This window comes from Nyctibius grandis, chromosome 21 (genome assembly GCF_013368605.1).
Source record: "Nyctibius grandis isolate bNycGra1 chromosome 21, bNycGra1.pri, whole genome shotgun sequence".
NCBI lineage: Eukaryota > Metazoa > Chordata > Aves > Nyctibiiformes > Nyctibiidae > Nyctibius > Nyctibius grandis.
In genome coordinates, this window is record NC_090678.1 from 3845430 (window position 1) to 3868394 (window position 22965).

Here is a 22965-nt window from a genome sequence, read left to right on the forward strand (position 1 = left end):
TCAGAAATACCACCTTCCTATCTTGTCTATTAACAGAAACACACAGAAAACCCATTCCAGTAGATACTTTCCTCTTAGTTAGAGGATTGTATGTTCATTCCCACTCAACTTTAAATCTTTTTCAAATTTGCCCACAAGTTCACAGATCAAAATTCCACACTAAGGTCTTTAATGACCTTTAAGGTCTTTTAAAAGGTAATCCAGGAATGTTGCCATTGACTTTTAAATGAATCTTAGCACATTGCCTTAGTCAAGTTTACCTGCTGGAATCCGGAGTGGTGTGGTGGGCTCTTCCCCAGGCCCTGCACAGCTTTCGTAGGGGACTGTTGCTGCTGTTGCTGGGCCAGAGCTTGGACCTGTAACTGGCTTGCGGACTGTGCTGTTGCCTGAGCTGGTAAAGATGAGAGGGGTTGCTGGGAAGGAGGTGGCGTTTGCTGAGGTCCCTGGGTCATTGGCCCTGGTCCGGAGGGCCGTTGCTGGCTGTAAGGAATGTGGGACTGTTTCCCACCTTGCACCTGGTTTCCTGCAGGCGAGTGAGGTGTGGGCTGGAGGAAGGTTCCTGGGACAGAAACACCACCTGGGAAGGTGTACCCCGTGCTCATGGAGAAAGCTACAGGAGGGGGGACAACGTAGGTTGGAGGTGGAAACCCTGGAAAAGATAAAAATGCACCTTTAAATCAAAATCTGGCCGAGCAGGTAGCTCCCTCAAGAAAATATTTAGTGTGGAGTTTTGGTTGTTTGGGTTTTTTTTTTCCTATTTTGCTCATTTAGACCACAAGGACAGCAAACACCAAGTGCAGTTTGTATACATGCACCATCACGTCCTTTCTGACCTTTGCACGTACATGGCTGTGATCAAAGGGTTATACAGAGTTTGTTCTCGAGTTTTCTTACAATATTCCAGGCACTGGTTACAGTCAGCCAGGGCAGTATCTGTGAGAGTCACACACCTCAATCTCCCTGGGTTTTTTTTCCCCCCCACTACCTTTTTTCTTCACCATTCTGGGGTTTTTGATGCTTTACCCCCAAAGTTCCCTCCCCCTCAAACACACACATTTTCAGGGACTAAACTTCTGGAGCAATGGACAGAAGCAATCAATAAGTCTACTGCCTCCTTTTAGAGTATCACCAGTGTCAGGATCAATTTAGATAGAGACAGACAATAAGCAAACAGATCCTCATATCTGCAAGATCAATTTCTTTCCTGTAGTTCACACTGAAAAGCCAAGTTTGGAAGGCAAGCTTTAATTCTGTGTCTCACAGGCCAGATTTTATGCTGACTTTGGGATAGGAAAGATGTCCCTCTGTCTTACATTGAGCAACCACACATAAGAGCTGCAGGGAAGATCCAGCTTCCAGCTATTTTGTGAGCAAACACAGACAGCAAGGTATGACAGGAACACTTCACAACAAAATAGGAACACGCAATGAAGCAACAACAGCAAATAAAACCACACAAATTACAGCTTGAAACATGAGCGCTACTACAAAAGAAACCAAGCTTTGAAGAAGAAAGAAGTGTGATTGATCTTTTGTAATGGAGTCCCATGCACAGAGAATGCTTCCTCCTGAGCTAGCAGCAGACTCTGTCATGTTCTAACTACAGAAAAAGCCTACTGTGAAGTTCCTTGACCTCACACAGAATCACAGAATGGTTGGGGTTGGAAGGGCCCTCTGGAAATCATCCAGCCCAACCCCTTGCCCAAGCAGGGTCACCCAGAGCACATTGCACAGGGTCATGTCCAGGCAGGTTTTGAATATCTCCAGAGAAGGAGACTCCCCACCCTCCCTGGGCACCACTAAGAGTCTGGCCCCCTCCTCTTGACACACACCCACTAACCAAGAAGGAAGGTGGTAGATTTCATGACAGACCTTGATTCCAAAGCATAAAGAATCTTACTTATCTTGTTTCAGTTCTGCTATGACCCTTCTTTACTAGTTTGTAAGATCCTCAACGTGAGAATGCATGTTCATTAAAACAGGTCCTACCTTCAGAGGCTGTAACAACCACTATTACAGGATTTTCTTTGCAGCCAACAGTAAATCACACTTCAAAAGAACGCCGCGAATTACCTGGCCGGCTAGGAAGGGGAGGGAAGGCTCCTGGGTGATGAATGGGGATGAACTGAGAACTGCTGGCCTGACTTGGAGTCTGAGTTACAGGTGTTTTCCTGGCTTCAGACACTGGAGTCTTCCTCATCTCTGTCTGTGATTTTACCTAATGCAAAAGAAAGTAAGAAGAAATTAGGTAATTTTTCCTGTAATTACCCACATCATGTCTCAAGCCAAAAAATGAAATTCCAGATTGTCTGAGAGATTATTTTCTTTTCCCTAAGTAATTGGGAGAGGTTTGGAACACAGGAACCCAGTTCCCTCCTCACTGCCTTCAGGCAGGTTACCCTGCTTGTCCTGAGGCACTCCTTGCCTCACAAAAGCCCTCTAAGGATATCTACCCAGAAGACTGCAACAGGCTCCTCCTCTAGCGAGGGAGTGGGAAGTGGACATAAACAATATCCTCAGACCACATAAAGAACTCACCATGCTGCTCACCTGCAGTGCCTTAAAAGCAAAACAAAAAGTGCAGATACTATTATGCCTCTCCTCTGGCACTGCTCCAACCCAACTCATGCTACTCACCTGCAGCACCTCAAAAAAAAAACAAACACTGCCATGTTCTTCCTAGGGAACTCTTTCAGCCTGGTCCATATGGTGATGTACGTGCACAAACTCCTGCATACCGTGGAATTCTTTTGACCAAGAGCACACAAGACACATAGCAGAAGTGCTTAACCTCCTCCAGTTTAGTGTGTAGCTCCTGTATGTGCTGTTCAAAGAGCTGCACCAGTTAAAGGCAGAGAGAAGAATGTAATGTAATGTTTACCTGAGTCTGCTGCGGTCTGGGTCTTCCTGGAGAGGAAGACAGAGGGGAAGACTACTTTCCCTTTCTGTTCAGCCTGGAATGCAAGATGGAGCAGGCAGGAGAAAGACAGCAAGCAAGGAACCCGGGCGATGCAGAAAGCGCCCAGGAGCAGGCCTGACGCCAAGCTTCGACGGTGATTGAAAGAACGGGGTTTTATCAGGGACCAAATTTAAAAAATCCAAATCAAACAAAACAAACCTGCGTGGGGTTTAGTTCAACATTTAGTGCTGCTGAGTTAACAGGAGTTAGAGGGCAGGTCTTTTCTGCCAAAATACTGTGGTAAAGGGGTAGATGCATTCAAATCCTTCCTTAAGGTCTTTTTCAAATTATTCTGAATTTCCCCATTTAGGAATTATGGGACTGTAGTTTCTTTTTTGTGTTAAATTAAAGTAGATTATAAGTCTGGGAGGTTTGGGTGTATTTTTGATCTTCTGCTAGAAAAAAGGTGAGGGAACTCCACCTCAAGGCTCTGGTTGATGTTAAGCACCATGAGTGATGCAGCCCCTGCTCATGCTGCATCTAACACTGCCCATCTTCGCCCTTCATCACATTCTGTATATTCAACTTGTATCATGCTGTCCCTTTTTTCTCAACAATGAGCCAAACATTTTTATAGCCCATACTGACAGCTACACATTCTTTTGTATCAAGGTCGGAGAATTCAAAGACACTCCTCCTGCCATGGGGTATCAAAACATGAGCATCATAAACTTGAAGCAGCTATAAAACACTTCCAAAGGTGGCTTTCAGAAGACCCCCCCCACGTGATTTATCATTAATTTTTAAAAGCTAAATAACTAAAACTGATTAAGCAAGACAGCCAGACTTCAATTGCTTCCCCTGCTTCTACCTGACCTCACCTCAGAAGTGTCAATACTACCAAATCTTTACTTCCCCAGAGGTCTCAAGGGTTCCTACACGGTGCTTGGGAGAAGGACCATTTCATCAGTGACCTCTCAAGAGTACATTACACCTTAAGCAAGTCTGCGTGCAACCTTCCTCAGCATGTTTTTTTCCCTAAAGAGCAGAGATTCAACCTATGCCACACGTTCATGGTCCTGTCTGAGCGTGCAAGCGTTCCATTTATCTGCGAAACTGGACTCATTACTTTCACAAAACATTCTTAACATTTTTGCTAAGCAGGAGCTGCAACATTTGCAGCATTTAGGCGTTGGAAGGCAATGAGCTATGGACGAGACAAAGCCTGAAATTTCAAGGAAAGCCAAAGCAGAGTGCTAACAGACTACCAGTCGGTGCAAAACCTACACTGGTTTCTCCTCATTTGGGAGGAAGAAAACCTTCCCCCATCTTCTGGAGTAGGTCTGGATAAATAAGTCCATCAAAACACATAAAACAAAAGGCATTTCATTGTAATAGTTGCAATAACAAATGCAGCTGATAGAACTAAAAGTCAAAATTAATTTCTATTCAACAAGAGATGAAGAGTGACCAACCACATCAGAACAGATTCTGCTACTTGAAATAAATTTTTCCTAGGTTTGTTATCTCTTAAGACTAAGACAAGCAAATTTCTGATAAATCAGCTGGGTTAAAACAAAAATATATCTTCCCTATCCAAAAAACTACACATACGTCTCAGAAGATCTGGTGGGTTTTATTGATCTCAAGTTCCTTATTTTCCAAGAGAGGGGCACAAACACTGAAATCTGGAGTTCTGCAACCACATTCCAGACGTGTTCAATAAATAAATGAGAAACCTGCTGTTCTAACTCACCTAAGTTGTTTTTCAGATACCAGACTCTTGTTCCACGACTCACAAACGATTGCCACATGGTTACTGTAAGCTACTCCCCTTTACCCCCCTTGGTAGGACCCCCTGCAAAACCAACTCCATGACACTGCCACTTCAGACCTTCCATTTCATAACGATGGTGATTAACAGCAAATAATCAGGAGGAGAAGAAGAAGAATGATCCAAGGGTCCTAACACCACAAGCTGGAAAGACTGAAAGAGCTGGTTAGTCTAGCCTAGGGAAAACAAGGCCTCAATTACACAGGCCTTCAGAGCAGTTGCAAAGAGGAAGACTTAAGTTATTCTGCAGACCTGTCCTGGGAAGCAGTAATACGTTTACACAGAGGCAAGGGAGATGAAGTGCATTAGGAAGTAACTTCCACTTTTAAGAACAGTAAAGAAGTGACAGAGTTTCTCTAGGGAAATAATAGAGTCTCCATCACTATGATTAAATGTCTCCAGACATCATCAGGGAACGACTGAGATGCAGCCAAACTATCCAGGTACAGATCAGATAAACCCTGAAACTCTACACCCTTATTTACTACAACTCAATGGAGGCCAGACCAGTAAATTCACTATCTACTTACAAGGTGAGCATTTTTGCACAGAATGGTCACAGAAATAAGGGAAAAAAGCATGCCTCAAAAACACGACTGAGAAAAGAGCAGCTGGTAGGAAAACCAACAATTCTGAGCAAGCATCTGAGCACAGAATTACGGTTTAGGTGCAGCGTGGCTTTCCTTACTTCCACAGAGGGCCGCCTGACTGCACACACAGTATGGAGAATCTTATTGCACACAAACAACTGGGTGCTTTTGTGATGTGTTTCATGTACTGAATATGCACAAGTCAACTGAACCAAAAATGCAGAGTGCCTAGTTCCTTCACAACAGACCACAGCATGGGTAAGAGCATGACTACGACCTGACTGTGTGAACTGCCTCGGTAGCCTGAACAACTTGTGGAACAACAGGTGGAAGTCTTGTTTTTTCAGACAGTTAAGATAGCAAAATCACCTTTCATTGCTCCCCATCTTTTTTCTCCACAACAAATTGAGACAGCATCAAGGAAAAGGGCAGAGACACAAAGAGCACTAATACCTGGTCTTTGAGATAGAGGTGTTTCTATTTTTTTTTGTGCATTAGCTGTACCTGCAGGACCCACAGTGAGACCTCGACCCTACTGTACTCTATACAAGCAGCAATGGTCCTGACACAAACATTGTACCAAGACGTAGTATCCCTTTGATCTAGAGGCTTACCTGAACTGCCACGTTCTGCTTGCCTGCTTCCTGCATCTTATCCAAGCCGCATTTCTTGGTCTCGTTCTTTCTTTTGTTATTATCCTTCTTTCCATCATTCTTATTGGCTACTATTCCTTTGCTATAGTCCCGTCTTTCCCTGCCGACATCTTTAGGGGGATAGATTCGCCCTGGCTCTCTGTTCATTTCCCGTGGCTTGATGTTCTCTTTGAATGTGACCATTGGTTTTTCTCCTGCGTCACAGTTGCTGTTTAGGCTTCTGCCAGAGGACAGAACTGATTTGAGTCCAGGGCTCCCATCTGTAGACAGCGGCTCTGCAATCGATGTTTCCTGCAAGGCGAGACTCTCTTTGGCTTCACTAGGGTCCTCTAGTAATAGTTCCGGGATTTCTGTCAAAAACAACAGCCTTCCTACCTCATTTTCACACTGAATCAACCTGAAAAAGACAGAAAGGAATTGAAAAGCAAGTAGGAAGAGGTTGTCACAGGGTAACCCGCTTCCCCAAATTATACAAGCAGAAAGTCCCCATATGCACCACGCATCTCTTCACCCCAGCAACAAGATGCTACATCACATCTCCCAGCTAAGGGCATTCTCTAGCATGACATAAGCTCACTCACCAACACTCTTGCTACCACTTCAAATACTGTTTCCACTTAGCCGTGCTGCAGTATCACTAAAAAGGACTCATCAAACATGATGCTTTACTCCAAACACATTCCCTACGTCGTAATTAGTCTACGCAGCAATGGCAGGCTGACACACCGAACACGTTATCAGCACTGTCAGCATCTTGCATTCATGTTGCATCTAATTGCTGTGTCAAATAGTGAGAAAAATAAAGCTCAACTCTGGCACCTGCGTTACCTAATCTTACAGGAGCAACTGAAACACACAGATGCTACTTGCAATTACCTCGGCTGGTTATCAGCAATCCATTTGCCTGTGAAAATCAGACGCTGCTGCCGTATCCGACGTTGCTGCCCTTCCTTATCTCCTGTAATTGCCTGGTGGCCTTTGGAAAAATCCAGGTTCCTGGTATTGACATAGGAGAGGGAATGGTATTAATCAGACAGCCTCTGTGACATCTTATTTCTTTAGAAATACAACTGGGTCAGCGTTAGTCTATTAGAAGGTGTGAAATTTCACCAGACACTATTCCAAACATGACAGTTATGGATGTCTGATTTACAGAGGCAATTCTCTTCTGACAAAATGCATCTATATTAAAGAGGCTTTTTTTTTTTAACAAAAAGACAAAAGCTCATCTGTGTGATAACCAAAAATCAAAAATAATACTTGAGCGAATGCACCTAATACTGTCAACATTTGTGCACAATGTTAGGTACAGGGACACAGTAAAAAAAAAAAACAGCAAAGTAAAATCACATCAAGCAGTTTTCATGTTACAGTATTCCTTCCCTCACTACTTTTTTCCCTTTCAGTTTACAGAAGAAAAACAAGAAAGTCATAAACAATATTATAAGCTCATTACTTTCCCCAGAGTTTTACTGAAGATTTACTCAATGGAGACTAAAGTCCTACACTACTTATTACAACTCCTTGCAAAGATGCCTATATCAATCCATACAGGAGTAAGTATTCATAAATAAGATATTGTAAAGAACATGTCTGTGTCTATCAGAGTAGTGACATCAACAAGAATAGTTTCCTTTGGCTGTCACCCACCTGAACGAGGGCCTCAGAGCCAAGAATCCTTGCAACTCAAATTCTTCTGGAAGGGGGGTTGCTGGTGGATAGACAGTAAACAGCGTGAGGAAAGCATGAATGCATTAAGTACAGTATCTTAAGTAGATGCCTCAGCAAGGTCACTATACATAGTAAAGGCTTTTATTAACATGCTCAATTGGACTGGTCCATGCTGCAATCCGAGGAGCTCAGGAATGAAAGTAGAGCAAAGTCTGCTCAGCACAAGAAAGCAGCATTTGCCAAGTATTCCTATGCACTAATACTAGAAGACAACTTGTTCCCTATCTGCTCTTCAATTCCCCACATTGTCAGAAAAAAAAAAACCCATGCATCGTTCCCAGTTCTTTACAGCACAGACTAGAAGCATCCTTACCATTATTATTGGATAAATCTTCTTCATGGGGCTGGAAGCTGTTTAGAAGAGAAATCAGCCATGGCCATATGCTACAAATCAGAAAACAGACAAACTGTAAGTGAAAACTACAGAACGTGGAATCTATCCACCTCACCAAGAAAACACTGAACTCTGTTACACAGTCACACTCCATTAATCCTCTGATTCCCAAGAAAAGGTAAAGTTTCTCTCAAGTGTCAGGAAAAAGACCACTTTCTTGAAAAAATTAATATTTTTTAAAGTTACCAAGGAAGCCAGGCTCCCGCAGCACAGCGTTCTTCATCCAGCAAGTCAGAAAGTCTGCTGTGAATTTAACTAGACAAACCTGCTGCATGAGCAAATGTTCAGAGCACCTGTTTGCACTTCATGTTCTCCAGTCCAAAGCTGACTGCTCTCAAAGACACAGTAAATTCATCAGCTGGGAAGCAAAACAATTTATCAAGAGACCACTGTGCAGAAGTACTTCTGTGAACATGAACACTGTACTGTAGCACTGGAAGAGTTACCAAGAAGGTCTAAGTAAGGGTTGCACTGAGTAAGACCATTAAACTAGAGGTTAACCGTCAGTCTCCCTGCCTTGCACTGGCAATACCAGTACAAGCAACAACTGGAAATTCTTTACAAAGGCCCTGGAGCAAATAATTTAAAAATCGCAACGATCACTGTGTAGGTGGTTAATATTTAACTGCCACCAACAGCCTGCTTTCTCCTAGTTTATAAAAGCTCCAACCCGAAAGTGTAAGCATCCTGCTTCTGCTTTAGTGATAGGCATGAAGGCCTTGGAGGCAACAGGCAAACTATTTTAAGGTGCCCACTGTGCTTGGTGTTAGTGACATGAATCTCCAGCCTCCCTCAGCAAGGCCTCCAGCCATCACCCAGCGCCTGGGTTGGAGAATGCAATGTGCACCCCAAAGCCTGAGGTCAGCCGCTTTCCTGCACCGCCGCAGGGACTGGAAACACGATGTTTATGCTTATTCTCTACACTAAACTAAGCTCCTTCCCATGACTGATGAGGAACAGGAGGAAAAAAGGGAGAGTGCAAGTCTGTCGCAACCTACAGTAAACTGCAATCTTCCTGTTAAACATATGAAATAATGAGATTTCATAATAAGGGACCTCGAAAGGAAAGTGACGTAGTGACATGTCAAAACCTAGACCTAACGTGGCCTCCATAGGGCAGGTTTGGAAAACTCATTTCCAAAGAGCACACAGGATTGATATAGTCATTGCTGTCCTCAGTTCTTGCCTTCAGATTCCTCTACTTTTCTAGGTAATCAGGTTTCCTTCCTATTTCAGATGCTCGTTCAGTTTGGGGTAGGATTAATTATCCACAGGACCATGATAAGCATAGAGTGGGGGCAACTGAAAACTTAAAAAAGGAATAAGGATTATTTCTTGAACCAAGAGCACAATTAAGTATGAATTCAGAGTAATGAAGACTTTTCAATATACAACAGACATCAGGTTATTAAACAGAGGCCAATAAAGGCGTGTGTGTGTGTGTGTTAGTCTGCAGAGAATGACTTTCATTAGGATCTTTCAACAGAAATAAAACTCTCATCCTACAGATAATGGGGAAGATAGTTACCTCTGCTTTTTAGAGCCAACAAATGTAATGGCTACTAACTAATGCCTGTTTTGACGAATCTTAGTGGTACTTAGCTTTCTTTTCAAGTTCACCCCTGCATTTTACAGCTGTTTGCTGCCCACTTCATAACTCCTTCGTACGATGAGTGCCTGAGAACATGATGGTATCACACCACAGATGTAAAACCCAGGCATGTTCTTTAAAGAGAGCCTGATAGTTTTATGGGCAGAAGGACCTACTCTGGCTGCCTCAAAATATACATTCACACCTGAAGATTCATTTTGATGCTCCATAAACTACTGCCTGCATCTCCTCTCTGCAAGGACTCCTCTATATCAAGTAGTAATCTTCCCTATTAAAATACTGGTATAAAGTCTTCCTCCAGAATATGCATACAGTAATGCTTATCACCATTGAATCCAGAGGAGGGCGACCAAGCTGGGGAAGGGTCTGGAGGGTCTGACCTACGAGGAACGGCTGAGGGAGCTGGGGGTGTTTAGCCTGGAGAAGAGGAGGCTCAGAGGTGACCTTAGTGCAGTCTACAACTACCTGAAGGGAGGTTGTAGTGGAGTGGGAGTCGGCCTCTTCTCCCAGGCAACTAGCGATAGGACAAGAGGACACAGCCTCAAGCTTCACCAGGGGAGGTTCAGGTTGGACATTAGGAAGCATTTCTTCTCAGCAAGGGTCATTAGCCATTGGAAGGGGCTGCCCAGGGAGGTGGTGGAGTCACCATCTCTGGAGGGGTTTAAGAAAAGACTGGACATGGCACTTAGTGCCATGGTCTAGTTGCCATGGTGGTGTCAGGGCAATGGTTGGACTCCATGATCCCAGAGGGCTCTTCAAACCTGACTGAATGATTGATTCTATGATTGAGAGAGCTGAACCCACTGTGACACATCGCACAAGGTCAGCTAAGCAAGCTGCTTTCACACTGTTTTCCTTACAGGGACCATCCTAGGAAAAATACTCATCCACCTATGTCAGTAACAGTCACTCCAGTCTGAAGTACCGTCTTACAGGTCAGAAACACTTTATTGAATTGCTATAATTCATGAAAAGTTAACAGGCTATAAAAAAAGTTGGCAAGTTTTGAACTATTTAAGCCCACATTTACGAGATTAGAGGCAAAAGTGAAAAATCAGAGCAACAGCCCAGAACAGTAATGCCTGTGCTGACACTTAAAGACCTCCCTCTACTAAATTAAATTTAATTCCTGGATGATGAGCCAGGAAAACTGGATGTCAGTACTGCCCAAGCGATGTCTTAATGCATGAAATTAAAGCAAGTATTCTGCCACCTACCTCAATAAATCTGAGAAATCACTACCATGGACTAAGGGTACACTCAGTAGTTATGCTCAAGTCAGACGTTATAAGGTAGTTTCCTCTGATCTTAATACGAAAAGTTACATGCAAACCTAAAGCCAATTAAAACAGTGAATTTGCTCACGTAGCCCACAAGTCTCATGTTTTGTTTTATGAACGTTTTAGCACATACATTATCATTTTACTGTCTGCAATAATGAGTTCTATGATCACTTTTCCCATTACTAGCTTGTATATCGTCAGTTATTATTACTTTATCAGTTATTATTACTTTATACAATTAAATGTATCAAAAGAAAGATTAACACTCACTACCGTCTTTCATCAACCACTGCCTCCTGGAAAACACTGGGCCTAAGTTTCAGCCAGTCCATTGAAACCTTCACAGCTGGAAGAGGATATGCAGCCCCAGAGTCCTCCTGGTAGTCATTTTGTAAAGGACACTTGCACAGAACTCCAAGAAAGGACACTAGAAGCAGAGCAGGGAAAAAAAAAAAAACCACAAACCCAAACCAAATGATGCAGGAATGACACTTTAAAGTTGACCAAATAACCTAATCAAACGCACCCCACACATAAAACCCTGTTTTTAAGAGCTAGTTCTTTAGAACAAAGCAGTCCGATTACTTAACGTTAAAAAATCCACCAACAGATCAGAACTTCTTTTTTTTTTCAATAAAGAGTTTTCTACCATGAAGCAGAATCTTGGTGGGTTTCCCCCCCCCCCACCCCCTCCTTTTTAAGTGTCATGGCCAATCATTTTGGTAAGTTAACAGAATCCAGTGAGATAAGCCCATTACAAAAATATTCATTCATTTATTTATTAAAAGTGATCAACTCAACTATCTATCTGCATTTTATCCACTTTCCCAGGTCAGCAGGCACACAGATCCACCGGAGCTAGCTCTGCAGGCAGGCACCCAGCTCAGACCCGTTAGGGAACACAAGCTGAGAAACACCAACCACACCGGTGTGACCATGGTGCTTTCAGAATCAGCTCCAGGCTGGAATCTGCAGAAACTCCACTATTCAGAAAGTTGGGTGTTTATTAACAAGGCCAAGCTGATCGTGGGCTGGATCAGGTTAAGCAAATCAGCATTATGTGGCTAGAGTCTAAAATGCTCTGCACTCCCACTTATCTTCCAGTTCATGTTCTCAAGAGCACAGAAGCAGCTGAGGTCCTAGTTCAACTTCAGCTTCAGTCTGGTTGAATCAGAACTGGCTCCATTCAAAGCAACTTAAACCACATTGAGGCCAACTGCAGAGTAGCCCCCCGAGTGGGGTACTACCCACTGCCAGATCGGATCCAACTGTGCACCCAAGTCAAAATGTTCCTTCAGAACCAGCAAAAAGATGCAGAGTTCTGTAAGGCTTAAAATGGAGTAACTCCAGGGCACATAAATTCAGTGTCAGTCAGCACTGCTAAACATAAACGACACAACTATCTTCTCTCTTAACTCTCTCCCATACTGTCCATTCTCATCGCTTATCTCACACAGCCATTAAGCTAGATGCTGACAGCAAATTACTAGTGGATTCCACGTAAAAATGAAAGAGAAGTACAAAAATCTATTAGTTTCCATACTTACTGAAGAGAGCCAGTAACTGTGTCCAGCAGAGCTGCTCATCCTGGCTGTAGCTGTGCTGCTCCGTTTCATTGCTGAAGTCTCGCAGGTGATGGAGTTGGAAGAGATTGATAACAGTAATATGTACTAACTGCTGAGAGTTGAAGGCCTTTTGGAATAACAACCTCTGCAACAAAGACACGTATACAACATATGTATTTTTATATGGTAAAGCACACACTTGAGAAGATTAGTAGTGGCTACTTCACTGCTTGACTCCTGTTTCTGCCCTTCAAGCAACATTCATTCTAGATTTTATTTTCAGGTCATCCCTATTAGCACAGCACTGGGCTTCCCAGGAGGACATGGGCACATCCCCACTGTTAAGACCAAGGTTTTTGCTTGTACACCCCCAACACAAGAAAGACTGGTTGGAGCGAGTCCAGAGGAGGCCACGAAGATGCTCAGAGGGCTGGAGCACCTCTGCTATGGAGACAGGCTGAGAGAGCTGGGGCTGTTCAGCCTGGAGAAGAGAAGGCTCCGGGGAGACCTTCTAGCACCTTCCAGTACCTGAAGGGGCTACAGGAAAGCTGGAGAGGGGCTTTTAAAAGGGCATGGAGTGACAGGATGAGGGGGAACGCTTTTAAAATGAAAGAGGGGAGACTTAGATTAGATCTTAGGAAGAAACTCTTTGCTGTGAGGGTGGTGAGACACTGGCCCACGTTGCCCAGAGAAGCTGTGGCTGCCCCCTCCCTGGCAGTGTTCAAGGCCAGGTTGGATGGGGCTTGGAGCAACCTGGTCTGGTGGAAGGTGTCCCTACCTGTGACAGGGGGGTTGGAACTAGATGGTCTTTAAGGTCCCTTCCAACCCAAACCAGTCTGTGATTCTATGATACACCAACTCATATGCACACCAAATCAGCATCCCCTTGGATATGGTTCTCTTTCAGAGCAAGTGTGACTTTAATGTGTGATGACAGCACTGCAACGCAACTGCAAAGGCACGTATATCCACTGTATTTATCAGTCTTTTGAAGAAACAGCACAGAGAAGGTGACATTTTAAAAAAAAACACCCCAGGAAAATTTAACTACTGTGTGGTTACGTATTAAAGACTAATTCCACGTCTGACTTCATGGGTCATGGAATGCCGTGCTGGACTAAAACAGCGTGAGCTATTTACAAATGCATTTCAGTACCCACGCTGTAAAAGACATCTTTCTCAGACAGGAAAAGGAACTTTTATGCTTTTTTTGGAGCATTGTGAAAGAAAGGAGATATCCTAAACCACAACCAACTTACATCTTCAGACACAACGGTCAGGGAGGCAAGTGGATTAACCAGCGTAAGCACCAGGAAAAGGTTTGAGCTCCATGCTCAACCTTGATTTTTCCTTAAGGGCATGAGGCTGACATGTCTCCAGCCGACAACTCGAACTGGCAGAGCTGTCAGCAGCAGAATCGTGGGCCTGGCTGAACACTCCTAACCCAAAGACTGCTCTCCTCATTCACAGGTAAAATCAGCCACACAGTTAAAGTGATTATCCACCACACAGCTAATTTCACATCCGCATTCAACCCACGTAAGTCAGAAGGGTTGCTCTCTAGTAAATTAAGCCTTATGTTGCATCATATAAACAAAAAAGTAATCTAAGCAACAAAGCAGAGCTCAATTAGCTCTTTTAACACCCTGGATCAGTTCAGAAAAATAAGACTGTTCCACATGCCTGCGTAATGCTCGTAATTATTGATTATAAGTACTGTGGAAAAAGCAGTACTTGTTCAACAGGCAACATCACACACAGAAAGAGAGATACAATTATTTAATTCTGAAACATTAACTCCCAGCGTTCAGGCAGCTCTTATTCAAAGCTCATACAATTCACAACCAGTTGTGGCGGTTTTTGTTTGTTTTATTTTAAGGAAGACTTGGACCTAGCTCTAGCAGGCCAATTCAATGCAAAAATGCAAACAGGCACTGTAAAGCACATTATTAATTCTTTATATTGCTAAGACCCCCCCCCCTTTCTTAATTTGGAAAGGCATCTACTACATTTGTTCTGTTGAACGCATCCATGCTACCTGCTCACTTCCCACAAAAGAAGATGCTGAAGCAGAGCAGTTTCCAAAAGGCACATAACAGTTAATATAATGTCCACTATGGAATTGTACTACCTTGTATAGACACCTTACAACATTTTCTTTGTTTCAGTCTTTGCTATATTGTCCAACTTAATGAGCTGGCTACATAATTAATGGGTACTCCTGGATTTTCCAGAGGAAACGTGTTCTGAATAGCTCTAGTCTACACACAATTTATGGTTGTACTGGAGCATTGTTTTTAAAGGCAAACCGCTGACAGGAGAGGCAAGTTGTCTGAGGAAGATTAAAAGCTGCCTTAATAACCAGTGGGAGTGAATGAACGCCATCCAAAAATGAAGCTCTCAAAATTACTTGGGCAACCGAGTCGAGACTTCACAGATGAATCAAGTGCTTTCACAGGTATCCGAGAATCATCCAGGTTAAAGAGCAGAAAAATCAACCATAGTCATTTATCTCTCCTGTATTTCCACTAATAATGCAGCACATGTCAAACAGGAAAAAAATCCTCCTATTTGCAGAAGTCAACAGAACTATCCATTGTTAGCTGCAATACAAACCTTCCATAACTGGCTACTTGAGCTTCCTGTATTTTAGCATGCGAAAAAGTTATTATTGGACTGTAATTGCAGAACTCAGCTGCTAAAAATACTCTGCTCAATACACTAATTAATATGTTGTTCGAACTAACCTTGAACTGTTCTTCCAGCTTTTCTCGAAGAGGGCTCAGCTTCTCCAAGCTCTTACTCAGGTACACATGGCCATGGAATTTAATAAACGCCTTGATGAAGTCAGACACGCTCCATCGAGTCTTCACCTCATCACGACTACATGCAGAACAAAAATACCCGACTTCAGCCTTTGGAATTAGACGCAGATGCATGTAACATTACATATTTTTTCTGTGCTGTTCAAGGAAGGAGGAACGTCCATACAAAGCTACTTTTTCGTGTTGGCACAATGTGATTATTTCCTGCAATCACTGTTCATGCTCAGATACAAACTACTCGTTGTTCCATACACGTGTAAGGATGCTCTGACTCGAAGGGTGTTGAGGAACTTCTGCTTCTGCTACCAAATATGAATAACTTCTGGCAAAGGAAGTACATTTGGAAGAAGTCTCCTCCATCTTATCCGAGCAGAAATACATTATGCTTAGTCTTACCTTTCCAGTGCTTTAGAAAGTGCTTTTTGGAGGTTAGTGGAGGCAGCTGGGAAAGGAAACTTCACAGCGATGCTTCTGCAGTAGTAGAAAATTGTGGTCAAGTGGTCTCCTTTGGAGGAAGCTAGAATAGCCAACTGGTTATAAGGCTGACCTAAGGGAGAAAAAGGCAAGTTGTCCAAGTTGTCATGGAGCGAAGCACGCTAGATTTCAGAATACGCATGTTCACTTGAAAAGGGAGCATAAAGTCCTAAACTCTTCAACAAACAAGGCTCAGATTCATCTGCGGACCCTTTTACTCCAGTCTCATATCAGTACCACTCAAATGAAAATGCTTCCAAATTTGTGGTGTGGTTTTTTGGTTGTTGATTTTTTGTTTTGGTGTGGGGATTTTCAATATGCTGTAAGATTTTTGTCTAAATAAGATGATGCTGTCAAACCAAGCTTTCACTACCAACAGATTTATCTTCATCTCTTTGGATAAAATCTAGCCCAGTTTTACCTCAAGAGGCAAATCTAACTGTCAACAGTTCATATTTTTTGCCTATAAATATTTCTATAGTTAGAATATGGAGATTTTTTTCAGTTAGAACATAAATGGCTAAAAAAGTGAATTACTGGTTTCAGCAGCCCGGCTCCAAAATCATTTATCTTTCTCTCACCATCCCTACATTTTGGACTCCTGTAAGCCAATAGCTAAAAAGCTAGATCCCTGAACTAAAGAAACTCTTAACTTGCACGAGCAACTGAAAAATTCAATTTTAGCTACTAAACTTTACAAACTGGCATATGAACAAACAGTAAAAGAAAGAAAATGTTGCTTGCAAGTTTTCATTAATTGTACTTTATAACATATGGATGTAACACGGTACAATGTAGCAGTAGTGAAGCCTTGCAGTGTAGCTGTGTATGACCTTCTTTGTTTTTAAATCTTCACAAAAAGGAGACAAATGACACAGATCAGGCAAACAGCTATTACCTAAATACTTTACCAACGGGTCAGGCTTTGTTGCATGATTGTTTAGGATATCTGGGGAGGGAGGTTTATATAAAACCCTAAGTTTCCAACTGCCACACAAGAAAAGCAATACCCCAAATTTTCCTTTGGAATTATGAACCTACAAGGTATCCCAGACTCACCATTAGAAGGGACAAGCTGAGCTGCGTGTCTATAGTAAGACTCTGCCTGGCTGGTCTGGTTCCTATAGCGAGCTAAGAACAAAAAAGCCCAAGTTGAGACAAAAAAGTCAATTCTCCCACACTTACTTTAATATAACCCAGTTTACCTGAAGAGCATTTTACTATTATTTTAGAAATAAGCATAAGAACATACAATTACACCAAGCAGCATGAAGATGCAAAACATTGAATTTTAAGGTGGTGGTTTTTCCTCAGATCCGGTTGTCACAGCTTATCAGTTCTTATTTAGAAAGATGTGCCAACACCATCACATTCAGGCAGCTAGAAATATTTTTCATTTGCACAATCAGCAACTAGGTCTACGTTTAGGTTACTACAAAAGCAATTGCAGATTGCAGTGAGAAGAACTTCCTATACACATAGTTCTACTTTAATCGACAAAGAAATAAACCTGTTGAACTTAATGTAAAAGAGAAGCTTTGTTTATGAAAGGCTGGATTTCTAACTGTTGCCTTTGTATAAAAGTAGTGTTCTGCAATGGAGAAGTGTGCTAGCCTGCTGCAACAAGCTTCTGTAATAGTTACCGGTTTCAACATCTCCCTGTGCCTACCAGCTACAACATGATTACTATGCCAGAAGATGGATTCTAGCAAATCACTAGAAAGCCAGTGATTAACTGTCTCCATGCGTTAATGTGTAACACACATTAGGAAAGTCTAACAGCATTGCTTCCCAGACCTTTCCCCCTGCAGCAACCAAATATACAATCAGCTACTAGCTGCTAGTAATTTGGAGCACTCTTGCTCTAGCAGTTGCCCAGAGTACGCACAGATCCCTCTTTGTGAGGGCTGAACGCAGGTAGAACTCAATGTCACAGAATCACAGAATCAACCAGGTTGAAAGAGACCTCAGGGATTATCGAGTCCAACCATTGCCCTGGCACCACCCTGTTGTCCCCCCCCCTTTTTCCTTCAAAGACTCACCAATATCTCCAAGGTGGACAAGGCAGTGCTGGCAGATGTAAGAGCAGGAGCTAGATTGCGGCTTCACTATGGCGCTGGTGTGCGTCTGTTTATTGCTAATGATTCCCAGCTGGGAAGACTTTACACGACATGGCAAGTCTACATTAAAAACTGTGCACAATTCCTGTAATAACTAGAAAAACAGGTCTAGTTTAGGAGCAGCTAGAGAGAGGAATCAGAAAAGTATTGAAACAACAGACAAAACTAACAGAGCACCACCCGGAGGCATGTATTATCTAAACATATTTGAAGTGAACAAGCCTGGGTTACTGAAAATTATACTTCCAATTACATTCTCCCTACAGAAGTCATTGAGCTCCGTGCTGCATTATTCTGCCCAGAACCATGAAGAGAATCACAGAATCACAGAATCAACCAGGTTGGAAGAGCCCTCTGGAATCATCGAGTCCAACCATTGCCCTGACACCACCATGGCAACTAGACCAGGGCACTAAGTGCCATGTCCAGGCTTTTCTTAAACACATCCAGAGATGGTGACTCCACCACCTCCCTGGGCAGCCCCTTCCAATGGCTAATGACCCTTGCTGAGAAGAAATGCTTCCTAATGTCCAACCTGAACCTCCCCTGGTGAAGCTTGAGGCTGTGCCCTCTTGTCCTATCGCTGGTTGCCCGGGAGAAGAGGCCGACTCCCACTCCACTACAACCTCCCTTCAGGCAGTTGTAGACTGCACTAAGGTCACCTCTGAGCCTCCTCTTCTCCAGGCTAAACACCCCCAGCTCCCTCAGCCGTTCCTCATAGGTCAGACCCTCCAGACCCTTCCCCAGCTTGGTCACCCTCCTCTGGACTCGCTCCAACACCTCAACATCTTTCTTGAAGTGCGGGGCCTGGAAGTTTTACTTCTCTTCTGTAAGAAAGAGCTGTCCATCGCAAACCAGTGAGCAACTCAACTCCCATGATACTTAAATTACCAAGCATGTATCAGTGCATATTGACTATCAGAGGTCTACAAATCTGGTTGGGTTTTGTTTGTTTTGTTGGGGTTTTGTTTTGGGGTTTTTTTGAGTGTTTTTTTGTTTGTTTGTTTTTGTTTTTTGTTTTTGTTTTTGTTTTTTTTTACATAGGACACTCAAGAGGAACGCAGTCTTTTTTATACCTTCATGAACTGACACTGTTCTCTGAAAATAAGAGAAAGGAATGCCACTCGTCCTGCAAAGAAGCTTGTTCTAACATAAAACAGCACTACCCTGACTTAAACTTTAGAGAGAAGCCAAAACAAAACCAAGGTTGTAGGCAACACAAGGCAATAGTGGCCGAGTTGTCGGTAAATATTTGTGCTAACAGTGAGACTCTTTCAAAGAACAAGGCATCAGCTGTTTGATCAAATATCTCAAAAGCTGACTGCAGGAAAACCAGAACTTTGCCGTTCCAATTAGTGCTTTTGAAGTTTTTCCTAATAGACTCTAGCAACTACTCTGGAAAGTAACAGTAACCACGTAGCGATGAAAAGCGTTTGTTCTACTGTGTTACAGGGTGAAAAATGCCAGTAAGAATTGACAGACTCTCTCCCAGCTGGGAACATACTCAGTCTCCAAGTAAAACAGACCTGCAGCAGGGTTCTGCTTCGAGGTAAAGTCATATAGAAAGGCCAGGGCTGGGAGAGACGCGCATTCTGTCAACAGCTAAACATGCAACGCAGGGCTTTTGCTCGCTGCAGAAAAAGGTTTGTGTTACACCTCCCTCCTCTTTTGCTCTGTCTCTTATACAGTAGATACAACTCCCCAAATGAGAGGGATCTCATAGATGAAAGCTGGATAAAAGAGAGAAACCTGACATCTTCCAACGTGCTGAATTAGGAGAATTCATGCTCTCTTTCAAAGATGTCATCTACACAGGCCTCGCAGTTGGAGAGCAGGTATCTTGCCTGAGCAAAATCTTTAGACTAAAAATGGGACAATTAACATCAAAGCAAACAGAAAGATGACCCAGTCTGTGGTGCCACATACAAAAAGAGCAAAATTCCCTCATACACTGCAGAGAAGAACAAGACTTTTGCAAGACAAACGGTGGAGATGGTAGAAAACCCTTGGCAACCATGCCACAGCCTGTCAAACTGGCTGCTTCAACCAAAAAACAACGCCGAAGGGAGAAGAAAAGATAATCACAGAGATTCTGGGAAAAAACCTGGGGGTGCCTTGCAGATGTTCAGACTCAAACTAGGAATTGATACAGTAAGAAGGACCTACTGTGCGTGTTGTAACCTGAAGATAGTGCAAACTAGCCACGGCAGAAAGCCTAGTCAGACCTCTCTCCTTGAGAGAGAGGATCCAGCAGTGATGCTGCTGCTGAAGCATACACCAAACGAGGGGAAGAAAGGACAGAAAGGCAAGTTATCTTTATTAAGGCCATTATCACACACTGACTCTTCTTTTCCATATTCTACAAGCTGAAATCTAACATTGGAAAGAGAGTATGGGCAAAAATCTGGCAGTAAGGAATAAAGACATGAATAGGAATGTATTCCTATTTGCAATTAACTGAAAACCTTGCCAAAGATACTTAAGAGCACTCAGCGATACACTTTTCCATAAGGGGAAGAAAAGTTCCTATAACTGAAGTTTGCAATTCTAAATAATTCTATATTTTTGTCAACAATTAAGATTGAAGATGTACTTGTAAGCCTGGGAGTCCTGATCAAAAAAACAGCAAGACATTATACGTTGTAAATGCTACATAATACTCCTGGGGACAACCACCCTACTTAAATGCACAACCGTGGTGGACACTAAGTTAGGTATTACCCAGAAAAAAGCTGTATACAAATATGTATGTAGTATGTACATAGACAGTTCTCTGAAAACCTTAACTCAATGCTCACCATCGGTGTTAGGAGTTACGAGGAAGGGACACAGAACAAAGCACAAAGCATTAAGCCATCACACACAGCCTCAGTGCATCTGCACTTCAGAATTCTGCACGTATTTTCTCTTCTTGAATAACTGAAGCCAAGAACAAAACTGATTATCTTTGCTTATCCTTCACTATATAGGGGAAGTCTCACCTTTTTTCAAAATGAAATGGAATTAGGACAATGGCCCACAAATTCATACATAGTGATGAGAAGGTGAATGGGAATTTTTAGAGAAATGGCAGAAAAAAAGAACCAAGTACAATGAAATCATCAGTCAGCATGTTTGTTGGGCTTGGGGTTTTTTGTGTCATTTAGATATTGCCGTTAAAATACGAAATTCACCACCACAGATCACTGCAGAGACCAGAGTAAATGGCTTCAAGAGCGACTGGAGAGTCATGGAAGGCTAGAGCTCCTAATAGCTAGATGATTCAGACACAGACTAGCTCAAGAAGGCAACAAGTGTACAGCCAGAAAGCAAGAGACTAGAACAAGGAAGTAGCAGCCTACATTTTCTTGCTGCTTAATGCTCAGTCTGAGCAGTCACAGCAGACTACTGTAAGAGACAAAATACGGGGCTAAACGGACCTTTGATCTTACCCAAAGCAGTGGGGTTTAGGCTTTAAAGCAGATTCTATTAGAAGGGAACTTAAATTGTTGCCATGTTTTTATGGAGCACCAAAACAACTACCAGATTCGCAGAAGTTTCAGAACAACTCGAGGCTGTGGCTGATGGAAAGAAAGCACATCACCAGCTTTGTAGTCATGTTCTACCGAGAGCACCAGTGTTAGCAAGGTACACTGCCTGATCCAGAACAGCAACAGTTTCCTACGCTAAGGGAAAAGAACAGATTTTACCCACCTAAAACCAATTCCCTCATGCCCTTCCTCAAAGAGATTAATACTAGTTCTTTGTGCTGGTGTGACATCAGAGCTCATCTCTCATGAGCAGTTGCTGGAGCAGCACAGGAGATCTAACAGCTGAAGCACTGTAAAGGACGCCTGCTTCCACACTATGCAAATACACCCCAGCCAACGTATTTTTTGCAACTCACCTGTGTGTAGAAGCCACTAGCTGCCTCTAAGAACAGAGAAAGGTTCGCCTGAACTTCACTCCGATTTGGATTCGCTCTGTTTTTCGCCTGACCCTGTAGCGTCGTGATCTGATTTTTAAAGGCGTGATTCCAACTGAAAACAAAATAAGCATTTTCCTTTTATTACTCTGGAAGTGTCAAAGCAGATAACAAGCAACAGGAAAGAACTGTTCAATTACATAGCATCAGACATGAAAATTAAGTACATTCAAATTCAGTTTACAAATAATGTTAAATACGGAAGAATTACCTTTCCCCACCTCTCATAACTAGAGAAACCAATCCTGATACTGTATAGCTAATGCTGTAACAGCATAAATATTTGCTTTTAATTGTTTTGTTTTAGGCAACATACCGTGCTCTTCTGGAAATAGGATGTGGGATATAGAAATTTCAGTTAAAAAAATCATTCAGCACCTGCAGGCACGGACAGGACAACTCAGCCAGCCTACTCCTCTTGCTTCCCTCAGAGTGCCAGAAGAACCATGTGCTTCTCTTAAATCTGTTACAACCCATGTCTGCATCTTCAATAACAAGGAATGGACTCAGGGCATGGAGAAAACCCAGAAGGATCTTCCCCCCATACTGGGGCACTCACAGCACATTAAGAAAAGTTCTCTCCTGATATTCCTCCCTCTGCCCAGCCCTACCTCAAAGGGCTTAAAGGGAGGGTCTTTGGCAGCTACTCAACTCCTGCTAGACCTTGCTCAAAGCTCCAGGTGATTGCATCAGGCAAACTTCCTTCTTTTGGGAAACTCCACACTTCAGCCCTTCCCGGACAGCACAGAAGACTGATGGTTCTTTCCTCTCTCCCTTCCACCTGGCTCACCAAAACCCACTCCTGCATGACACTGCTGTGGCTAAACTGCCTGAGGTAAAATACCAACCTACTGAATGCTCTTCATTGACTCTGCAGCACGTTCTCGTGTTTCACCCACAGCACAGCTCTCATTTGAAAGGCAGTAAGACAACCATTTCACAGGATACATTGTTTTTCTGGAAGTCTCAGGGTTTCCTGAGCCCAGATGACATATATTCATACAAATGTATTGAGGTACTT

At 42.9% G+C, this 22965-nt stretch overlaps 1 protein-coding gene across 8 annotated transcripts in view; it reads right to left on the reverse strand.

The window, feature by feature from the left end:
- The window catches only part of SMG7 (SMG7 nonsense mediated mRNA decay factor), a 58076-nt gene that overhangs the window by 9416 nt on the left and 25695 nt on the right, over positions 1 to 22965 (reverse strand). For 6 of the 8 annotated variants that reach the window (XM_068416826.1, XM_068416818.1, XM_068416821.1 and 3 more), the window contains 13 exons: positions 21867 to 21999; positions 17903 to 18074; positions 16920 to 16991; positions 15783 to 15933; positions 15309 to 15444; positions 12544 to 12706; positions 11267 to 11423; positions 8021 to 8091; positions 7627 to 7687; positions 6853 to 6972; positions 5938 to 6373; positions 2074 to 2218; positions 261 to 649 (listed from right to left, as the gene is read on the reverse strand). In XM_068416826.1, the coding sequence (XP_068272927.1) occupies positions 261 to 649; positions 2074 to 2218; positions 5938 to 6373; positions 6853 to 6972; positions 7627 to 7687; positions 8021 to 8091; positions 11267 to 11423; positions 12544 to 12706; positions 15309 to 15444; positions 15783 to 15933; positions 16920 to 16991; positions 17903 to 18074; positions 21867 to 21999 (2206 nt within the window). The remainder of the gene's footprint in view (positions 1 to 260; positions 650 to 2073; positions 2219 to 5937; positions 6374 to 6852; positions 6973 to 7626; positions 7688 to 8020; positions 8092 to 11266; positions 11424 to 12543; positions 12707 to 15308; positions 15445 to 15782; positions 15934 to 16919; positions 16992 to 17902; positions 18075 to 21866; positions 22000 to 22965) is intronic. The other 2 variants (XM_068416825.1, XM_068416822.1) reach the window with 2 other exon arrangements.